General features: G+C 44.3%; 1 protein-coding gene across 3 annotated transcripts in view; it reads left to right on the top strand.

The window, feature by feature from the left end:
* CHID1 (chitinase domain containing 1) overlaps positions 1–17,719 on the top strand; it is a 313,928-nt gene that overhangs the window by 80,266 nt on the left and 215,943 nt on the right. For all 3 annotated transcript variants that reach the window (XM_069968326.1, XM_069968325.1, XM_069968324.1), the window contains exon 8: positions 8,009–8,101. In XM_069968326.1, the coding sequence (XP_069824427.1) occupies positions 8,009–8,101 (93 nt within the window). The remainder of the gene's footprint in view (positions 1–8,008; positions 8,102–17,719) is intronic.

Raw genomic sequence — 17,719 nt, 5'->3', positions numbered from 1 at the left:
TAAAATTTGCTACGGCACGTTTGGAGTAGGCGACCCCAAGACGCCTCAAGGAGACGTTTAACCTCCGAGCGGGCGGTCTGCAGGTCCCTTAGTATAGAAAGGGATAAGGCACGTTTGTGGGCCAGTTCCAAGGAAGAGACAGTTTTAAGTGCTTTTTGGAGAGAAACAGCTTTTTCCCGTTTGAGTCTGGAACCGTGCTTTATTAGGACCCCCCGGAGAACGCATTTAAGCGCGTCCCATTGGATAGTTGGAGAAGTAGTATCAGCCGCGTGATCAGTATGGAAGTGCTGAATGGTATGTTTTAGGTCTGCGAGACACACCGTGTCCAGAAGCAGGGACTCATTCAATCGCCAAGTCCAGGTGCTCCTGGACAGGAAGGGTAGGGTGAGAGAGCAGAATATTGGGGCATGGTCCGACCACAGTATGCTGCCAATGGAGGCCGTTGCCAACCACGGTAACGCACCGTGCCGGACCAAGATATGGTCAATGCGGCTGTACGTCCCATGTGGGTTGGAAAAGAAACTGTAATCACGGTCAGCTGAATGCAAAAGCCGCCATGCATCATAGAGTTGTAACTGGAGCAAGGCCCTCTTAACCTTCTTAATAGCAGCATAAGAAAGGTAAGAGCGGCCCGTAGAGTTATCCAAAGATGGATCTAGGGTGAGATTAAAGTCCCCACAGAAAAGCACAGTCCCCCTGACCAGCGGGAGGGAGAGATCCACTAAGTTTGTAAGAAAGGTGACCTGGTCATGGTTAGGGGCGTAAGCATTTATGATTGTAAATAGATGACCATTGATGGAAAGTGTAAGTATAAGATATCGTGCGTCTGGGTCTACTGTACAGTGTAAGATTTGGCATGGTAGGTTCTTATGTATAGCAATGGCTACACCTTTAGACCGAGCAATAGGGTTGTTGGCGAAAAACCATTGGGTGTAATGCCTGTCCCGCATAATAGGGGCGTGACCAGACTTGAAATGTGTCTCCTGTAGGCAGAGAATGTGTACCTTGCGACAGTGGAAGTGATGGAGGACCTGGGACCTCTTCTGGGGCGTGTTCAGTCCCCTCGCATTGTAGGATGCTACATGAAGGTCCGCCATGCAAGGAAGAGAACGGGGGCGGGCGGTGTCAGCGATCCTCGGAGAATGATGGAGTGAAGCGAGACAGGAACCAACTTATAGGGTGAGAGAAAAACAACCAGAGTAAGAAAAACAGAACAATACATGAAGACAGACATGAAAAAAAAACAGCAGTGAGGGTAATACTGCAGCGTTATCTATAACCACGTTAAATCGAGTACTACCAGCCCTGGGAATTTCCGGACCGGGTTTCCCACCTACGGGGGGGAAGAGACACGTAGGCATGCGGGTATACAAACACAGGAAACTTCCCACAGACCCAGATGTTTAAGTGCAAACAATGTGAGGCATACTATGGCCAACAAGCAATTAAACAATGAATACAATAACAGGGGTATTGATGCAAGATGGGGGCTCAGGGCTTGTTAATGTCTTGAGTTCCTGGAGCACTATCCCGGGTGCCTGGACAGGAGGGTGACTTGGAAGTAGGAGCTGACAAACGGCGACGGGGACTCCTTTGACCGAGCGGTCTTGAGGGAGGACCGGAAGCAGAGCGCGTGGAGGACCGTGGCGAGAGGGGCCGTTTGGCATTCCTAGTGGAGGATAGTAGAGTGGGCCATTCAGGTAGAACAATGTCAGAGATATTTAGCTCCTGCAGAAAGCCCGGAAGGTCCTCTGGCGCACGAAGGGTATGAGTTCGCCCATCTTGACGGACGATCAGGGCAAAGGGGAACCCCCAACGAAAGGGGATATTACGATCACGTAAAATATCCAGCACTGGTCGCAGGGTAGCTCTTTGGGCCAGCGTGTGGCGGGAGAGGTCCTGTAGGATGATCAGGTGTGCCCCTCTGTAAATGGTGCGACGCTTGCGAGCTCTTTGGAGGATCTCATCTTTGGTAGAGTAAAAGTGGATTCGACATATAACGTCTCTGGGCCTCTGGTCATCTTGGCTGGGTGGCCGCAATGCTCTGTGCGCCCTATCTATTTCGATGTGCGTTTTAGGCGGTTGTTCCAGAAGGTCGTTAAAGATACTGGATAAGACAGCAAATAAGTCTGAGGAGGCTACGGATTCAGGTAGCCCACGGATCCTGAGGTTGTTACGCCTGCTGCGGTTCTCAATATCGTCCAAGTGTTGCTGTAGGACGAATAATTGGTCAGAATGCACTTGCACTGTAGTGTGTAGAGCAGAGAGCGTGGTGGATGTAGTTGTTTGAGCAATTTCCAGGGCATCCACTTTTGTGGAGACAGCAGTGAGCTCAGTGCGGAATTGTGCAAATTCTTGTTTACATTCATCTACCAACTGTTTGGCTAAGGCAGAGATGTCATTCTTGATGAGCATTCTGAGATCTGCCAATGAGGCCGGTCTGTTATCATCCAAAGCTGAAGGGTAACTGGAAGACAGAGGCAGCGACAGTCCTGGGATCACAGACACCACAGGTTGAGTGTGTGTCCGGAAAATGGGGGGGGTATGATCCAGTGATGAGGGTACATCTGGCAGTCTCCTAGGAGAGATAGCAAGGCTCTTAGGGGATGCATCTGTCACAGGGGCATGGATGAGTGCCACAGTATGAGTAACCGCAGGAGGATTGTGAGTGGGGGAGCTGCTCCAGGAAGAGCCCGAGGACCAGCTAGGTGAGGGGGCTGTAGCTGGGCCTCCCTGAGCTGGTGCCGGCAGGGGCAGGTTGTCACCGTATGGAGGTGAAAGTGATACCGGGGGGGGCGAACCAGGAGCGGTGCACGTTGTTATGTGCCCACACCGGAGCCTGTGAGTTCAGTTCAGGGGCCGCCTTATGCGGCCGGGTCATAGCCGGTGAGAGGGGGGGGTCTCCAGGGGTTTGGTGCGGCGGTAGTGCCAGAGAGGGGGAGACAGAGTCCTGGGCTGCATGAGGGGGAGGATGTACCTGCTGGACACCCGAAGCCGTGTCCGTCTGATGTAGTTGCTCCGCCGGTGTGCTGTGGGGATTATCAGGTGCCGAGGGAAGATGGCCGCCAGAGCACATGTTAAGCGGCGCCGGCCGCTGGGAAGGGAGCAGGACTGCTTGCTGCGGCTGCTGTGGAGGGATGCCGGCTTCATCGGGCGCGTTGTGTAGCGCTGCAGCCGTGGATGACCTTGTGCGGGCCGGAGCAGGAGAGTCAGGCACCATGGTGGCATGGCGGCAGCCATGTTCAGAGCCATGCGGCCCCATGCCTTCTGAGGAGGATGGCGCCTCCGGGCGCCGAAAATTTGAGTCAATACCCCCCTGGGGGGATGGGGCACGGGTAGCGGAATGCCCCCTGTTCTTTCGAGCTGTCTTCCCCATGTGTATCAGGGCCGATGCCTATGGATGCAGGTCTGGGTCTGGAGGAGCTCGGATGGATGCGTCCTCACACAGCCATAGCTAGCCACGCCCCCCCGTGAATGTTAAAATTTTTATATATTTTTAGCATTATTCAGTTGACTTTAAAGGAGAAGTCCAGCGAAAATGTTTATTAAAGTATTGTATTGCCCCCCAAAAGTTATACAAATCCCCAATATACATTTATTACGGGAAATGCACATAAAGTGCTTTTTTCCCTGCACTTACTACTGCACCAAGGCTTCACTTCATGGATAAAATGGTGATGTCACTTCCTGGATAAAATGGTGATGTCACGACCCGACTCCCAGAGCTGTGCGGGCTGTGGCTGCTGGAGAGGATGATGGCAGAGGGATGTTCAGTGTACCTCCAGTGCCCTGTGTCCTTCAGGGTCCCCCTGCCATCATCTTCTCCAGCAGCCACAGCCTGCACAGCTCTGGGAGTCGGGTCGTGACATCACCACTTTATCTAGGCAGTGAAGCCTTAATGCAGTAGTAAGTGCAGGGAAAAAAGCTTTATGTGCATTTCCCATAATAAGTGTATATTGGTGATTTGTAAAACTTTTGGGGGGCAATACAACACTTTAATAAAAATTTTCGCCGGACTTCTCCTTTAAGCATTCTTTAGTTGACCATGTTGTTTTTGTATAAAGGAATGCTCTCTGTTGCACGCAAAGTGTTGAACAGACCATGACAACGCTCCTTGCAGCTTTCTGGGCTGTCTTATTGATCCGGAAAAAGCATGCCATGAAAACCCATGAGATCTTTAGAGTCTAGTTAAGGTACAATTTGCAGTATGAAAATAAATGTTCACGTTTTATACCATAATATTGGTTTTCAGTGTTTCTAAATGGACTGTCTTAAGGGGTTATACTAGGTTATAACAAATCAATTCTTTCTTCCAGGCATAGCTTTACGCCTGTCCATAGAATGTGTCTGGTATTGCAGTTTAGCTCTATTGCTGTGAATAGATTTGAGCTGTAATATTACCTGTGGACAGTGCGGTGCCACTTTTCGATGAAAACAGCCGTATTGTTCTGAACCTCCCCATACACTTTAGTCAAAAGTCTTTTGAACCGGAAGACTTAAAAAGGACCAGCTGACTGTTTAAAGTTTGTGGGGGCCTCCCAACCACCTGAATTATTATTTTGGGGATAGAAAAGTCAGACATGCTTGATGCCTGATCTATGCCTGATGCCTGACTATTTTTTTGTTAGAGAGAAGCCAGCTTACCTCTCATGTCCATGTGTTTGAGAACCCACACATTTGACCATGTCCGACAATGTGCATGGGTGCATCGGGAAAGATAGCTCTCAGCTTAGCATTTCTGGACAATGTGTGGTCACCTCAAATGGGTTTTAACTGCATTTGTTTGCCCTATAACACCTCCTTGTGCATAAAAATCTACATTTATGCTTAGAAGAAAAGTAAAAAAGGACATTAAAAGTGGTCCGTCTGTCTAGAAAAATCAGCAGGTTAAGCATATGAATATTCCGGTAGCCCCTTACCTCCTTTTACCAGCGCCACTCTTTTGACCCTTGTAAGTCTCACCATTTAAATAAAATTCAATCCTATAAAGATATACAAATTGGCCTCCTATTTAGCCCTGGGGGCATTCCTCGGCCACTCAGAGCACCGCTTGGCCCGCCCCCTCCGATGCTTATGCCTACTCATACATAGGCATAAGCAGGCAGGCTGGTATATGCATCAGCAGCCGTGAGTTGGCGGATCAAACTGTGCTCTGGGTGGCGGAGGAACACCCCGCATTGCCCCAAATGAGCTAATTTGCATATTATTTAGGATTGAATTTCACAAAAACAACAGTGAGAGAATTCAAGGGGCTACAATGCACAGCAAAGTAGAGAGAGAGAGAGAGAGAACATCACTCAGAAATATACAGAGAACCCGGGCTGGACCAAAACACCAGTAGTGCGCTTGGCTTAAAGAGTATTCTAGATTTTATAATTGCCCATAGCAGGCTGCAATTTATTATTTAAAGGGGTTATCCGGAGATCAGGAAATATATTATCCATCCATGCTCCCCAATGCCATTCCACCACCTGTTGTCTCAGATGGTATTCTTCCCATAGGGCGGGTACCATGTCACAGTGACATAATTATGCTTGGGGAAAAAAACTGTAAAATCACATTGAAAGCAGTCCAGCTATTCTTCTCCTTTCTCAGGCTTTTGTACTAAAGAGACATTTCTACACAGTAACTTAGTATGTATGCTTTAACCAGTTAACACTGCTTCTTATCTTTTGTCATTTTGGATCTTCATTGATCTGTATTGTGTTCCTGGTAGCTCACAGTTGTCCTTTGCAAATGCAATTTTTCAGTCTGTTCACCCGCTCATCAATCCTTAAGGAATGCTTGATATATCTCCCTATTATTGTATATATCATCGACTTCCAAACAATGGAGAGAAGTGAAAGGAGGCAGCGTGTAGGGTGGCATGTTTTCATAAGTGGTGTCTACATAATGAAGTCGGGTTTAGACAGCTCCTATTGAATTCCAACTTCTATTAAGTCTATTGTAGTGGCTGACCATATAACCTCCAACAGAAAGCCATATAGCAGTCCCTGCCACTTTGTTAGCAATTGACCGAGGTCATATCAATTAGACATCCACAGGTCAGACAATGATGACCTATTCTATGGTGGTACCTACGTGAAAGCTCATGTATTTTTTTCTGCTTATTAAACGGTGTTTTGGGGGCTGAACCCTTTACCCTGCAGGATGTGTACTAAATCTGTATTTATCAAGTTTTTATTGGGTTTGAATCACCTATCATTTATTCCACGTCGCATTTTATATGTAAAGCAACACTAGGGAGCGACACTAAAGTAATGAAAGTAATTGTCACCGTAGCCAAAATTGAATGTGAAGTTATGGAGGCAGAAGGCGCTTGCAGGCCGAGGAAATAAATAGAATGTGTTTTATTCTACTAAGTAATTGACATTTCAGGAAAATAATTCTAAATAGATTATAGAAGCAAGAACAGCGTATCCAGTAGAAGTCTGCTTTGCACACATTATAAAGAGACCGCCAAAGACCCGCATTTCCAAAATGTGTGGAGCTAGCAGAGATTTCTGGAGGTTCATTTTGTCAGCTAGTAGGGGGGCAACAGGCACACTGCTTTATCTTTCTTAATCCCTTCCATAAAAAGATGATTCTTTCATCTCTATGGGTTTTGCTGTTGAAAAATCATATTTGACTGTCTTTACATGTTTTTAATAGGTTTTACAAATAAGCCACTGTTCACTTGCAATTTTTAGTTTTTTTTTTTTTACATTTTATCTATATATTTTCATTTTATTTATTTCTTAAAGGGAAAATACTTCAAAAAATTATAACCCTGAGTGTGAACGTGATTACACTTTATTACATTATTGGACAAATTAACTGTAGCACATTAGTGTCTAATGGTGCGTTTATATTGAAAGCCAGCAATGGATTTGAGAAGAGGAGAAATCCCAGTTTTTTCCTTTATGACCTGTTTATAGTCTGTTTCTGGTTTGGCTTCAAAAATCTGTCAGATAAATCTTTCTGTATAACAGACATGATGGTGGAAAATTCTTTACGTTTGAAATCCTATAAGGGGACTAAAAAATAAATAAAAAAGTTAAAACACCCCCTTTTCCTCCCATGATAATAGTTTAAAGCAATCAAAAATTTCCATCTACCCTAAAATGGTACAAAAAAAAAATGCAGCTCAGGACACAACCAAACAAGCCCTCATAGAGCTCCTCAAACGGAAAATAAAAACGTTGTACGGATCAGAATATGGATATAAAAATCCATCAAAATGACTTAAATTAATTTTCAATTACTGAAGGTTACTGAAGGTACTTAGGCCTCACGCATTCAGTAGGCTGTCTGCAACTACACTGTACATACAGCACTACAAACCCATTCATTTGAATGGTCCTGTCTACACTTCCATGTGTGTTATGGGGCTTAAAAAACATGCAGGTCCTTAGTATGGACCCATAATTGTAGCACATATCACTATTCATCAGTGAGTAGGTCCACGCATTGCGGACAACCTTCAGATGTCGACAGCCTGAAGAACACGTGAATATAGCCTTAATCCAACGTGGATTTATTGCTTTGGATTTTAGCAATTTTTGTATACAGATTAAATCCACAGCATGAAATCCACAGCAAATTAAGTACATCTGAACCTACTCTAAATGAGGTAGAACATAGAATTACAATATATAAATTGGGTATTGATTAGTGATGAGTAAAATTTGGGTTCTTGGTTTGATTCTTGGTGGCTGCCGGATTTGGATGCAGTCCTAAGGCTGATTGGAAAACATGGATACATCCATATGCTGTATCCATGTTATCCTGGACTTTCTAGGGCTGCATCCAACTTCTCCAGCCTCCTGCCTCCTCTTTTTAAATCTATTCCTGACTTTGTTTTCGTTAATAACAATAAAAAAAACTGAATATCCAAAGAAACCATAAAGCAGAAGCACTATTACCCCACTGTTAATGATCCATTATTATTATTACTAGCTATTTAATGTTCCTATAGGTTATATGTTACATTTTGTATGCCTGATATAGCGGGTTTTCCTTGTTGCAGAGAGCTGGTTCACTTGTTGACACACATTGGCCAAGCGCTTCACCAGGCCAAGCTTCAATTCATCCTGGTCATTCCTCCTGCAGTGGCACCAGGGTAAGTAAACCAGTAAATTATTTTAAATATTATATATTTATATATTTATTTTATTTTTTCCCTTCAAGTACAAGAAGACTGGCTGTGGGGTAGAGGAGGCTACACAGTTTTGTTTTGCTAATCATATGACCTAGTATTAGGGCCCTATTCCACCGGACGATTGTCGTTCAGATTATCGTTAAATCGTTCGAATCTAAACGATAATCGTTCGGTTGAAATGCAGTAACGATTATCGACCGAACGAGAAATCGTTGATCGCTTTATAAGACCTGGACCTATTTTTATCGTTGCTCGTTCGCAAAACGTTCGCAAATCGTTCGCATTGAATAAGACATCGTTCGGTCGTTCGCAATAGATACGAACGCAATAGCGAAGAAATACGGAAGAAGAAACGATCGCAATTACGATCATAAGTAACAATTATCGTTCCATGGAAATGAGTGAACGTTTTCAGGTCTTTCGCAATAGCGGTCGTTTGAGATCGTTAATCGTTAACGATTATGCTAACGATAATCGTCCGGTGGAATAGGGCCCTTAGACTGTATTAGGGCAGGTTCAGACTACGGAATTCGCACAGATAAAATCTGGCGGATTCCGTTGCCTGTACGCGCTCACGGCCGCGCGCCTCTCCACCCGTGCCATAGACACCATTCTATGCATGGGCGTATTCCGCATTCTGCTGAAAGAATTGACATGCCAATTCTTTTGGCGGATAGCGGAATCAGCCGGCTCATAGAATGGTGTCTATGGAGCCGGCGGAAAGGCACGCGGCCGTGAGCGCGTTCTAGTGACAGAATTCGGCTGAATTTATCCGCGAGAATTCCGTAGTCTGAAGCCACCCTGATACAAGAGCATGACTGAGAGCCACAGTCATTGGCTGAGACAGAATTCTGTCCAAATTTCTTCACATTTATTATGCATTTAGACACTTTAGGGAGACTTTTCTGCCGGGTCTAAAAAAGAAGCCTCTGCAAAGAAAAAGTTGGGCACACACCAATTGTAATGGCGACAATCATGTCACAAAAGCCAACATTAAACTTTTGGGCTGAATATAGCAAATCTGGGCTATTAACTTCTTATGAAATGGGTCAATAAGTAGATAAGACTATTTCAGGCCATTCACACTGACTCACAATGACCTCTGCACACATCACAGATCACGCCCAAAAAACTTTTCCATGGAAGTCCAGTCTGTTGTTTTTTTTATGTCCGTGTTGATGCTGTATAGCATAAATGTAAATGCTGCTTAGTAGGTGCTCAAGAAAATGTAATAAGAAAAAAAAAACAGTATATAAAAATAGCACATGTTTCACTATCTGGTTCCAGTAAGTAAAAAAAAGAAACAGATCTAGATGACACATTCACTTTAAGGGTTTTTTTTACAACCACTTTAATGTTATTCCAAACAGTTGGCGCTCCGTGTTCATAAATGAGTCACCATAAGGATATGCTATCAGTAAATGTGTGTGTCTATTATAGGTATATAAGGCATGTGTGTATATATATATATACTGTATATATATACACACTGTTGTGTTGTTGCTGCAGTAGGGACATATCTCTTGGAACTCCTAACATATGCCATTGCTTCTGAAGGAGTTTGAGAGTAATGTAAAAGTCTGCATGTTGTTCCTGACCTGCCTTTCTGTCAGATGAATGCTGTCGCTGTGTGGGCTGCTTATCAGTAATAACCTGATAAAATCCTGTGACCCATAACTGCTTCCTGCGGGCGCCCCCTAATTACGTTATCCTACAATTCCCTTTAGGCTCTTGGTAACGGCCCGGAAAATCCATTACTCCGCTTATTTTCCATTTAATAGCTGCGCACCATATTTCCCTAAGGCTTTACTGATTTACCCCCTAACTCTTTTAGTTCCACCGCGTCCTTCTAAGTATATACTGCTGCTCGCTGGTTTTATTTCATTGTATATTGCAGGATCTGTTATTTACTGTACCTTTCCTGATCAATCCTGTATTACAAAAATACACAGTCCGCAGATCAGGGCCGCCATCAGGAATTTCGGGGCCCCATACAACCAAAGTGTCTGGGCCCCCCACATTAATAAAAAAAAAAAAAAAAATTGTGTGTTTGCCCCACGCCTTGCTGGGAGGTATAATTTGGTTCAGATCAATTCTAGAGAACTGGCTCATATTCCCCATTTTCCCCAGTGGCTTAAAATGTAACCTCTGTTATACAGTTATAAAATTGTAGAAATTAAATGTGAACAAGGTGCAATTCAAATAGACACTTACTTGTATAGCTGCCTCTTGTGCTCTGTATGCAGTGCATTATATTCACCCTTGCAACGTACAATTTATAGCGTGTCTACAAGCCCAGCGGGGCTTATTATGATGGAGACTAAAACTTATACAAGAGTGGGGTAGGGGTTCCCCTGTATTCAGAATGCTGTTGAGTACTAGGCAATGCCCCGTTTGGGGTTATTGAATTTCGAGGGTCTGGGGGGGGCTGTTTGATTTGTATATGTTCACCAATATCCCCCCCCCCCCCCCCCCCCCCGGTATGCTCACTAACATAGAATATGTTGATAAGGCTAATATAATGAGGCTGTTCCATGTTAGTGAGCATATACAAATCACCCCCCCCCCCCCCAGGCAGACTAGTTTAGCTCACCCAAGCCAGTGATAGCGAATACATGGCGGTGAGAACGCTTTCTAGGAGATCCTGTTTGTGCAGCAGAGGTGTCTTTATCCTGCTCTGCATAGACCCTCGAAATTCAATAATCCCAGATGGGGCATTGCCGAGCACTCAACAGCATTCTGAATACAGGGGAACCCCTACCCCACTTTGTATAAGTTTTAGTCTCCATCATAATGAGCCCCGCTGGGCTTGTAGACACGCTATAAATTGTACGTTGCAAGGGTGAATATAATGCACTGCATACAGAGCACAAGAGACAGCTATACAAGTAAGTGTCTATTTGAATTGCACCTTGTTCACATTTAATTTCTACAATTTTATAACTGTATAACAGAGGTTACATTTTAAGCCACTGGGGAAAATGGGGTATATGTGCCAGTTCTCTAGAATTGATCTCACACACAGACACCAGCACACATGTATACAGACACCAGCACACATGTATACAGACATACAGACACCAGCACACATGTATACACACATACAGACACCAGCACACCAGGGCACAATGAAGTTTGAACTTCTGCAACCTGGAGAAATCACCTGATATCACCTGCAGTCCTATGTAACACCACATAACACAGTGGTATCTCTGAGTACAGATAATGTAGTAGATTTCACCTGCAGTCCTATGTAACAGCACAGATAACACAGTGATACCTCTGAGTATAGATCATGTAGTAGATGTCACCTGCAGTCCTATGTAACAGCACAGATAACACAGTGATATCCCTCTGAGTACAGATAATGTAGATGTCACCTGCAGTCCTATGTAACACCACAGATAACACAGTGATATCTCTGAGTACAGATAATGTAGTAGTCACCTGCAGTCCTATGTAACACCACAGATAACACAGTGATATCTCTTGAGTACAGATAATGTAGTAGCTGTCACCTGCAGTCCTATGTAACACTACAGATAACACAGTGATATCTCTGAGTACAGATAATGTAGTAGTCACCTGCAGTCCTATGTAACAGCACAGATAACACAGTGATATCTCTGAGTACAGATAATGTAGTAGCTGTCACCTGCAGTCCTATGTAACACCACAGATAACAGTGATTTCTCTGAGTACAGATAATGTAGTAGCTGTCACCTCGGGGCGCCCCTACTAAATGATGTTCTACAAAATAAGAAAAGTGTCATACAGTGACTCACCGGTGACGTCTTCTTTGATCTGAGGCGTCACTTTCCCTTTTCCTCTCCATCCGGCCCAGACCTCCATGATGATTCCTTCCAGATACGTTTCATCCCCTTAGAACCTGCGAGACAAACAATTTAGGCTCCGCACATTTCTAGCAACTTCCTTTCCTTTCTCCCCCCTGTAGGCTCCCATAGTAACTGCGCTGTGTGGGATGTCCCCTGTATGTAGGATCCCCTGCTGTGCCCCCTGTATGTAGGATTCCCAGCTGTGCCCCCATGAGCTAATAATGCCCCTAGAGGTGGCCCCCATGAACTAATAATGCCCCCAGAGGTACCCCCATGCACTAATAATGCCCCCAGAGATGCCCCCATGAGTTAATAATGCCCCCAGAGGTGCCCCCATATACTAATAATGCCCCCAGAGGTTCCCCCATGAGCTAATAATGCCCCCAGAGGTGCCCCCATATACTAATAATGCCCCCAGAGGTGGCCCCATATACTAATAATGCCCCCAGAGGTGCCCCCATATACTAATAATGCCCCCAGAGGTGCCCCCATATACTAATAATGCCCCCAGAGGTGCCCCCATATACTAATAATGCCCCCAGAGGTGCCCCCATATACTAATAATGCCCCCAAAGGTGCCCCCATATACTAATAATGCCCCCAAAGGTGCCCCCATGAACTAATAATGCCCCCAGAGGTGCCCCCATGAACTAATAATGCCCCCAGAGGTGCCCCCCATATACTAATAATGCCCCCAGAGGTTCCCCCATGAGCTAATAATGCCCCCAGAGGTGCGCCCATACACTAATAATGCCCCCAGAGGTGCCCCCATATACTAATAATGCCCCCAGAGGTGCCCCCATATACTAATAATGCCCCCAGAGGTGCCCCCATACACCAATAATGCCCCCAGACGGGCCCCCATACACCAATAATGCCCCCAGAGGTGCCCCCATATACCAATAATGCCCCCAGAGGTGCCCCCATATACCAATAATGCCCCCAGAGGTGCCCCCATATACTAATACTGCCCCCAGAGGTGCCCCCATACACTAATAATGCCCCCAGAGGTGCCACCATACACTAATAACGCCCCCAGAGGTGCCCCCAAACACTAATAATGCCCCCAGAGGTGCCCCTAAAAAAAACAAACATCCTACTCACCTAATCCGCGCTGTGCAGGCAGCAGCTCTTCCTCCTCTTCTTCGGGCTCCATCTTGCGAGCCGCAGGGACGGGACTTCCGGCAGACGTGATGACGTCACATCATCACGCCTGCCGGAGGGGCACATGACCACGGCCCGGCCTCCCATAGGCTGCTGGTATGAAGTGCCGGCAGCCTATGGGAGAGAATACAGGAGGAGGACGCTGACAGGTCCTTCTCCTGTATTCTGATCGCTTTGATGTTCCGCCCGCTGTGCGGGCGGAACATTAAAGCGATCAGTGCATCCCGAGAAGCTGCGTGGCCGCAGCTTTTCGGGATGCTCAAAAACAGTTGGCAAGGGGGGCCGTGCGGGCCCCCCTAGCGTAGCGGTCGGGGGGCGGCGGCCGGCGGGCCCGCCGGGCCCCCCCCCGTGTCTCTTAGGGTCCGGGCCCCATACGGCAGTACCAGTTGTACTGCCCTATCGGCGGCCCTGCCGCAGATATTGACTTCGAGAATAGACCCCCTAGAGTTCTCACAATGATAAACTCATGACATCTCCCCCCTACCGCCTCTCTTTCCCAAAAGAATTAGGTAGGTTTGCTTTGGTCGTTTGCACTCCTAGGCACCGTGATCTAATGTATGAAACTATTACCCCAGGGGGAAAAGTGTCAGAGTATTGCTTTTATGTTTCTATGATATGTATAGCACAGTGTATCATCATATACTTCGGAGTACACTGCTGTCATTTATTTAAGTGAAGATACGTAGTTGTAGGCAGTGCTCAGTCCAAAAGTTTGTGAATCAAAAACTGGTGTTTGCCCACAGCAAACAATCACTGCGGAGCTTTTATTTTACCAATGCTTGTTAAAGGGGTTGCTCAGCGAAAACAAAATTCTTTCAAATCAACTGGTGTCAGAAAGTTATATAGATTTGTAATTTACTTCTGTTTAAAAATCTCAGGTCTCCCCGTACTTATCAGATACTGTATTTCCTGCAGTAAACGTGATTTTATTTTCAGTCTGACACAGTGCTCTCTGCTGCCACCTCTGCCAGAGACATGAACTGTCCAGAGAAGGAGAGGTTTTCTATGGAGGTTTCCTGATGCTCTGGAAAGTTCCTGTCTCAGACAGAGGTGGCAGCAGAGAGCACTGTGAGAGATGGTATGCTGAACATACAGCAGCTGATAAGTATGGGAACACTTAAGATTTTTAAATAGAAGTTTCACTGGATAACCCCTTTAAAATGTGAAAACTGAGCTGTAATTGGTCGCTGTGGGCACAAATTGATGAAATTGATGACAAAATGCATCCTAGCTTAAAACGGACCAAATATTTTAGTAGATTGTCTTCCGTCTATTTAAACCTATCACTACGCCATGGGTATACTACTTTACCGACGTAAATAGGTGCTGAAAACCTGAATCTTGATGAGAACGGGGCCTGAATTGTTGTTGTACTGACCCACAGTATACCGTACAGCCTTACAAAATTGTGCAATTGCATTTCTTTTTCATAGTGCATTGTATGGTAAAATGATGGGAGCCATTAAAAAGTACACAGATAGATATTGCTTAATGAATAACCTATATTCCACACTGAGGGTATGTTCACACTGAGGAATAGGCTTCTATAAGATTTCTCTAGCAGAATCCGCCCAAAGAATAGACATGCCAATTCTTTGGGTGAAAAGTGGATCTGTGGCGGAAGATTCTGCTTGAAAATTCTGCAGTGTGAACAACAGAGCGGAATTAACATTGAACACAATGGGACATTGCTCTGTTAATATTTTACGGGCGGAATTTCAAGTGGAATCCGTGGGAATTTAAGCACAGATTCCGCTTTAAATTCCTTGTTGATTCCTTAGTGTGACTCATCAAGGTACTGTTATTTATCTTAACTTCTTACATGTCATCACTAGTCTTAAAGGGGTAGATCAATGAAAACGTACTTATCAGCTGCTGTGTCCTACAGGAAGTGGTATTCTTTCCAGTCTGGGCATTTGCTACTGCTCTGGACTGCTCCTGAAATGTACAGAGGTGTCAGTAGATAGCACTGTGTACATCAGCTGAAAAGTACTGGAAGACTTGAGATTTTTTAATAGAAGTAAATTACAAATCTCTGGCTCTTGCAGGGACCAGTTGATTTGAAAGAAAAGGTTTTTGGTGAACTACCCCTATAAACGTGAAGTGAACCTAGTTTGCTCCTCTCACCAGCTGGACACAAGATCCAACTCATTGGCTTCTTTATAATAAATAGAGTGAATGAGTTGTTTTTTGATGCTGGCTGGTGAGTGAAGCACTTTAGCAAGCACTTCACTTTCTTATAACTAATGACCGTAGATGATCTTAGGATTGAGACCTGGTGCCATCTGAACTTTTGACATTGACAAAATTTTAAAAGTTTAGGTAAATAAATGACAGTACTGCTTTAAAGTGACTCTGTACCCTGAATCTGTCCCCTGCTAACCGCTTGTACCTTCTTGCTGCTTTTAACCCATGATCTGTCCTGGGGTCCGTTCAGCAAATGATGCAGTCATTGTCCTAAAAACAACTTTGAAACTTGCAGCCCTGTTTCAAATTGGCGTGGCCTAGAATGTCTGTGCCCTAGGCCTGCACTGCTTCTCCATAATCCACAAACACTCTAGGCCGCGCCAATTTGACACAGGCCTGCAAGTTTAAAAGTTGTTTTTTAGGACAATAAATGCATCACCTGCTGAACAGACCCCAGGACAGATCTTGGATTGAAAGCAGCTGTCGGATGGTACAAGTGGTTTGTGGGGGACAGATTGTGGGTACAGAGTCACTTAAATGAAAGCTGAACTGCCGGATTAGTTTTTGGATCATACCAATGGTTATTTTGACGTTTGTTCTCTTCACCAGTCCGCGTGTTGGACTGATTTTCTATTTTTCAGTAGAAAATTTTAAACTTTATGGAAGAAAAAAAATTGAGTGAAAAATCCAAATTTGCCAGGTCATGCAGGGGTTAATAAAAAACTTTTTAAGGCTAGGTTTAGTGGAAGGCATCAAAGTTTTGAATGCATTTTTAAATGTGAAAAGAGGCGCGCTGTGATACGATATAACTGTGACTGTGACTATGATATAAAGCAACAGGATAATAAAGTAACAAAGTACAGTATGTAGTGATGATGTTCATAAGACAATAGAGTCAAAAAGGAAGGTGAATTTTACAATATTTGCTGAATAGATGACTAATGAATTAAATTTTACATGAAATTTAGATTTTTTTTTCTATGTATTGTAAAAAGATTTCTGATTTTAATGTTCCATACTTTCTAGACCCAAATCCTTTGTATTTGCTCTTTATTTGGACTCCTTTCACTGTGTAAAGTACTGAAAAATTCTCCCAAAGCTCAATTGATGTCATTCTGGTGGATTGAGCCTGCGGAGTGGAATCGCACATACTCAGCCGCTAAACTCTTAATAATGACGCCCACTTTGCAGGATGACTCGCCTCATTAGCTGCTTACGAAGAGCTGTCAGTGGCAAGGGCTGCTCATTATCACTGTAGTGTAGGCCTGGATCAGTGACAGACGGTAATACAGGTCAAAAATCTACACTGAATCCTGACACAGGATTCCAATGCACATGTGACTCCCTGTACTTCACCGGCTAATAGCAAGTCCCAACTGTTTTTGTATTTTCATTGCTTCTTTTATGTCTTTTTCGGCGCTTTACCTGCTTTTTGTACCTCCAGACTTCAGCCATCATCTGTAGAGTAACCAATAGCTAATGCTCATATTGCCTCCAGTGCCCTGTGTAGCGTCCTCGTTCCCTTTGGACTATCCATTTAATCTATGGATATACCAGATCTTTTACAGATAGGCTCTTTATACCTGTACTGGCTTTCATATTAAGATCCTAATCAAAAAAATGTTTTTACATTTGTTTATTTTATAGATTGGTCTGTTAAGATGTTTAGAACTAAATAGGCTTTTCTGGGAGAAAAAAAGGCGTTAAATGCGTACTCCTGAGATTGTTTATTTTTTAAATCAGCTGGTGCCAGAAACTTATACATGTTTGTAAATGACCAGAACTTATCAGCTGCTGTATGTCCTGCAGGAAGTGGTTTCCTATTTGACCCGGTGCTCCCTACTGCCCCCTCTGTCCATGTCAGGAAAAGTCCAGAGCAGTATGAAATCCCCATAGAAAACCTCTCCTGTTCTTGGTAGTTCATGACATGGACAGAAGTGGCAGAAGAGAGCACTGTGTCAAACTAGAAAGACTATACCACTTCCTGCAGTACATACAGCAGCTGATAAGTACTGCCTTTGGATTAAAATCTAACTAACTCCTGATGTTAGTAGTAAATAGTGCTGAGAAGCGGATGGTCACTTATAAGCATTGTGGACTTGTGGCTATGTCTATTTTTTCTCTCCATTGAGTGTATCTAACATTCTGTTTCTCCATTGTGTTGAAAAGACCTTTTTGATGCTGTAATGGAGAGACCTAGGAGAGCAGTGATAGACCACTTGACCTCTCTGTTCTGTTTTGAGTGCCTTTATCTGAAAACCTTGTAAGTAGACCAGAATTTTTTTCAGAGAAGTCCTAATTTCTGATGGCACGCTTATAACATTTGTTGTCTTGATTTATATATTTTATGCATATTTTATTTTATTCACTTTTTCTTATATAGCACCATCCT

This window comes from Dendropsophus ebraccatus, chromosome 4, assembly GCF_027789765.1.
Source record: "Dendropsophus ebraccatus isolate aDenEbr1 chromosome 4, aDenEbr1.pat, whole genome shotgun sequence".
Classification (NCBI taxonomy): domain Eukaryota; kingdom Metazoa; phylum Chordata; class Amphibia; order Anura; family Hylidae; genus Dendropsophus; species Dendropsophus ebraccatus.
Note: the sequence above shows the minus strand (reverse complement) of the source record. Positions and strands in the feature narration are given on the sequence as shown.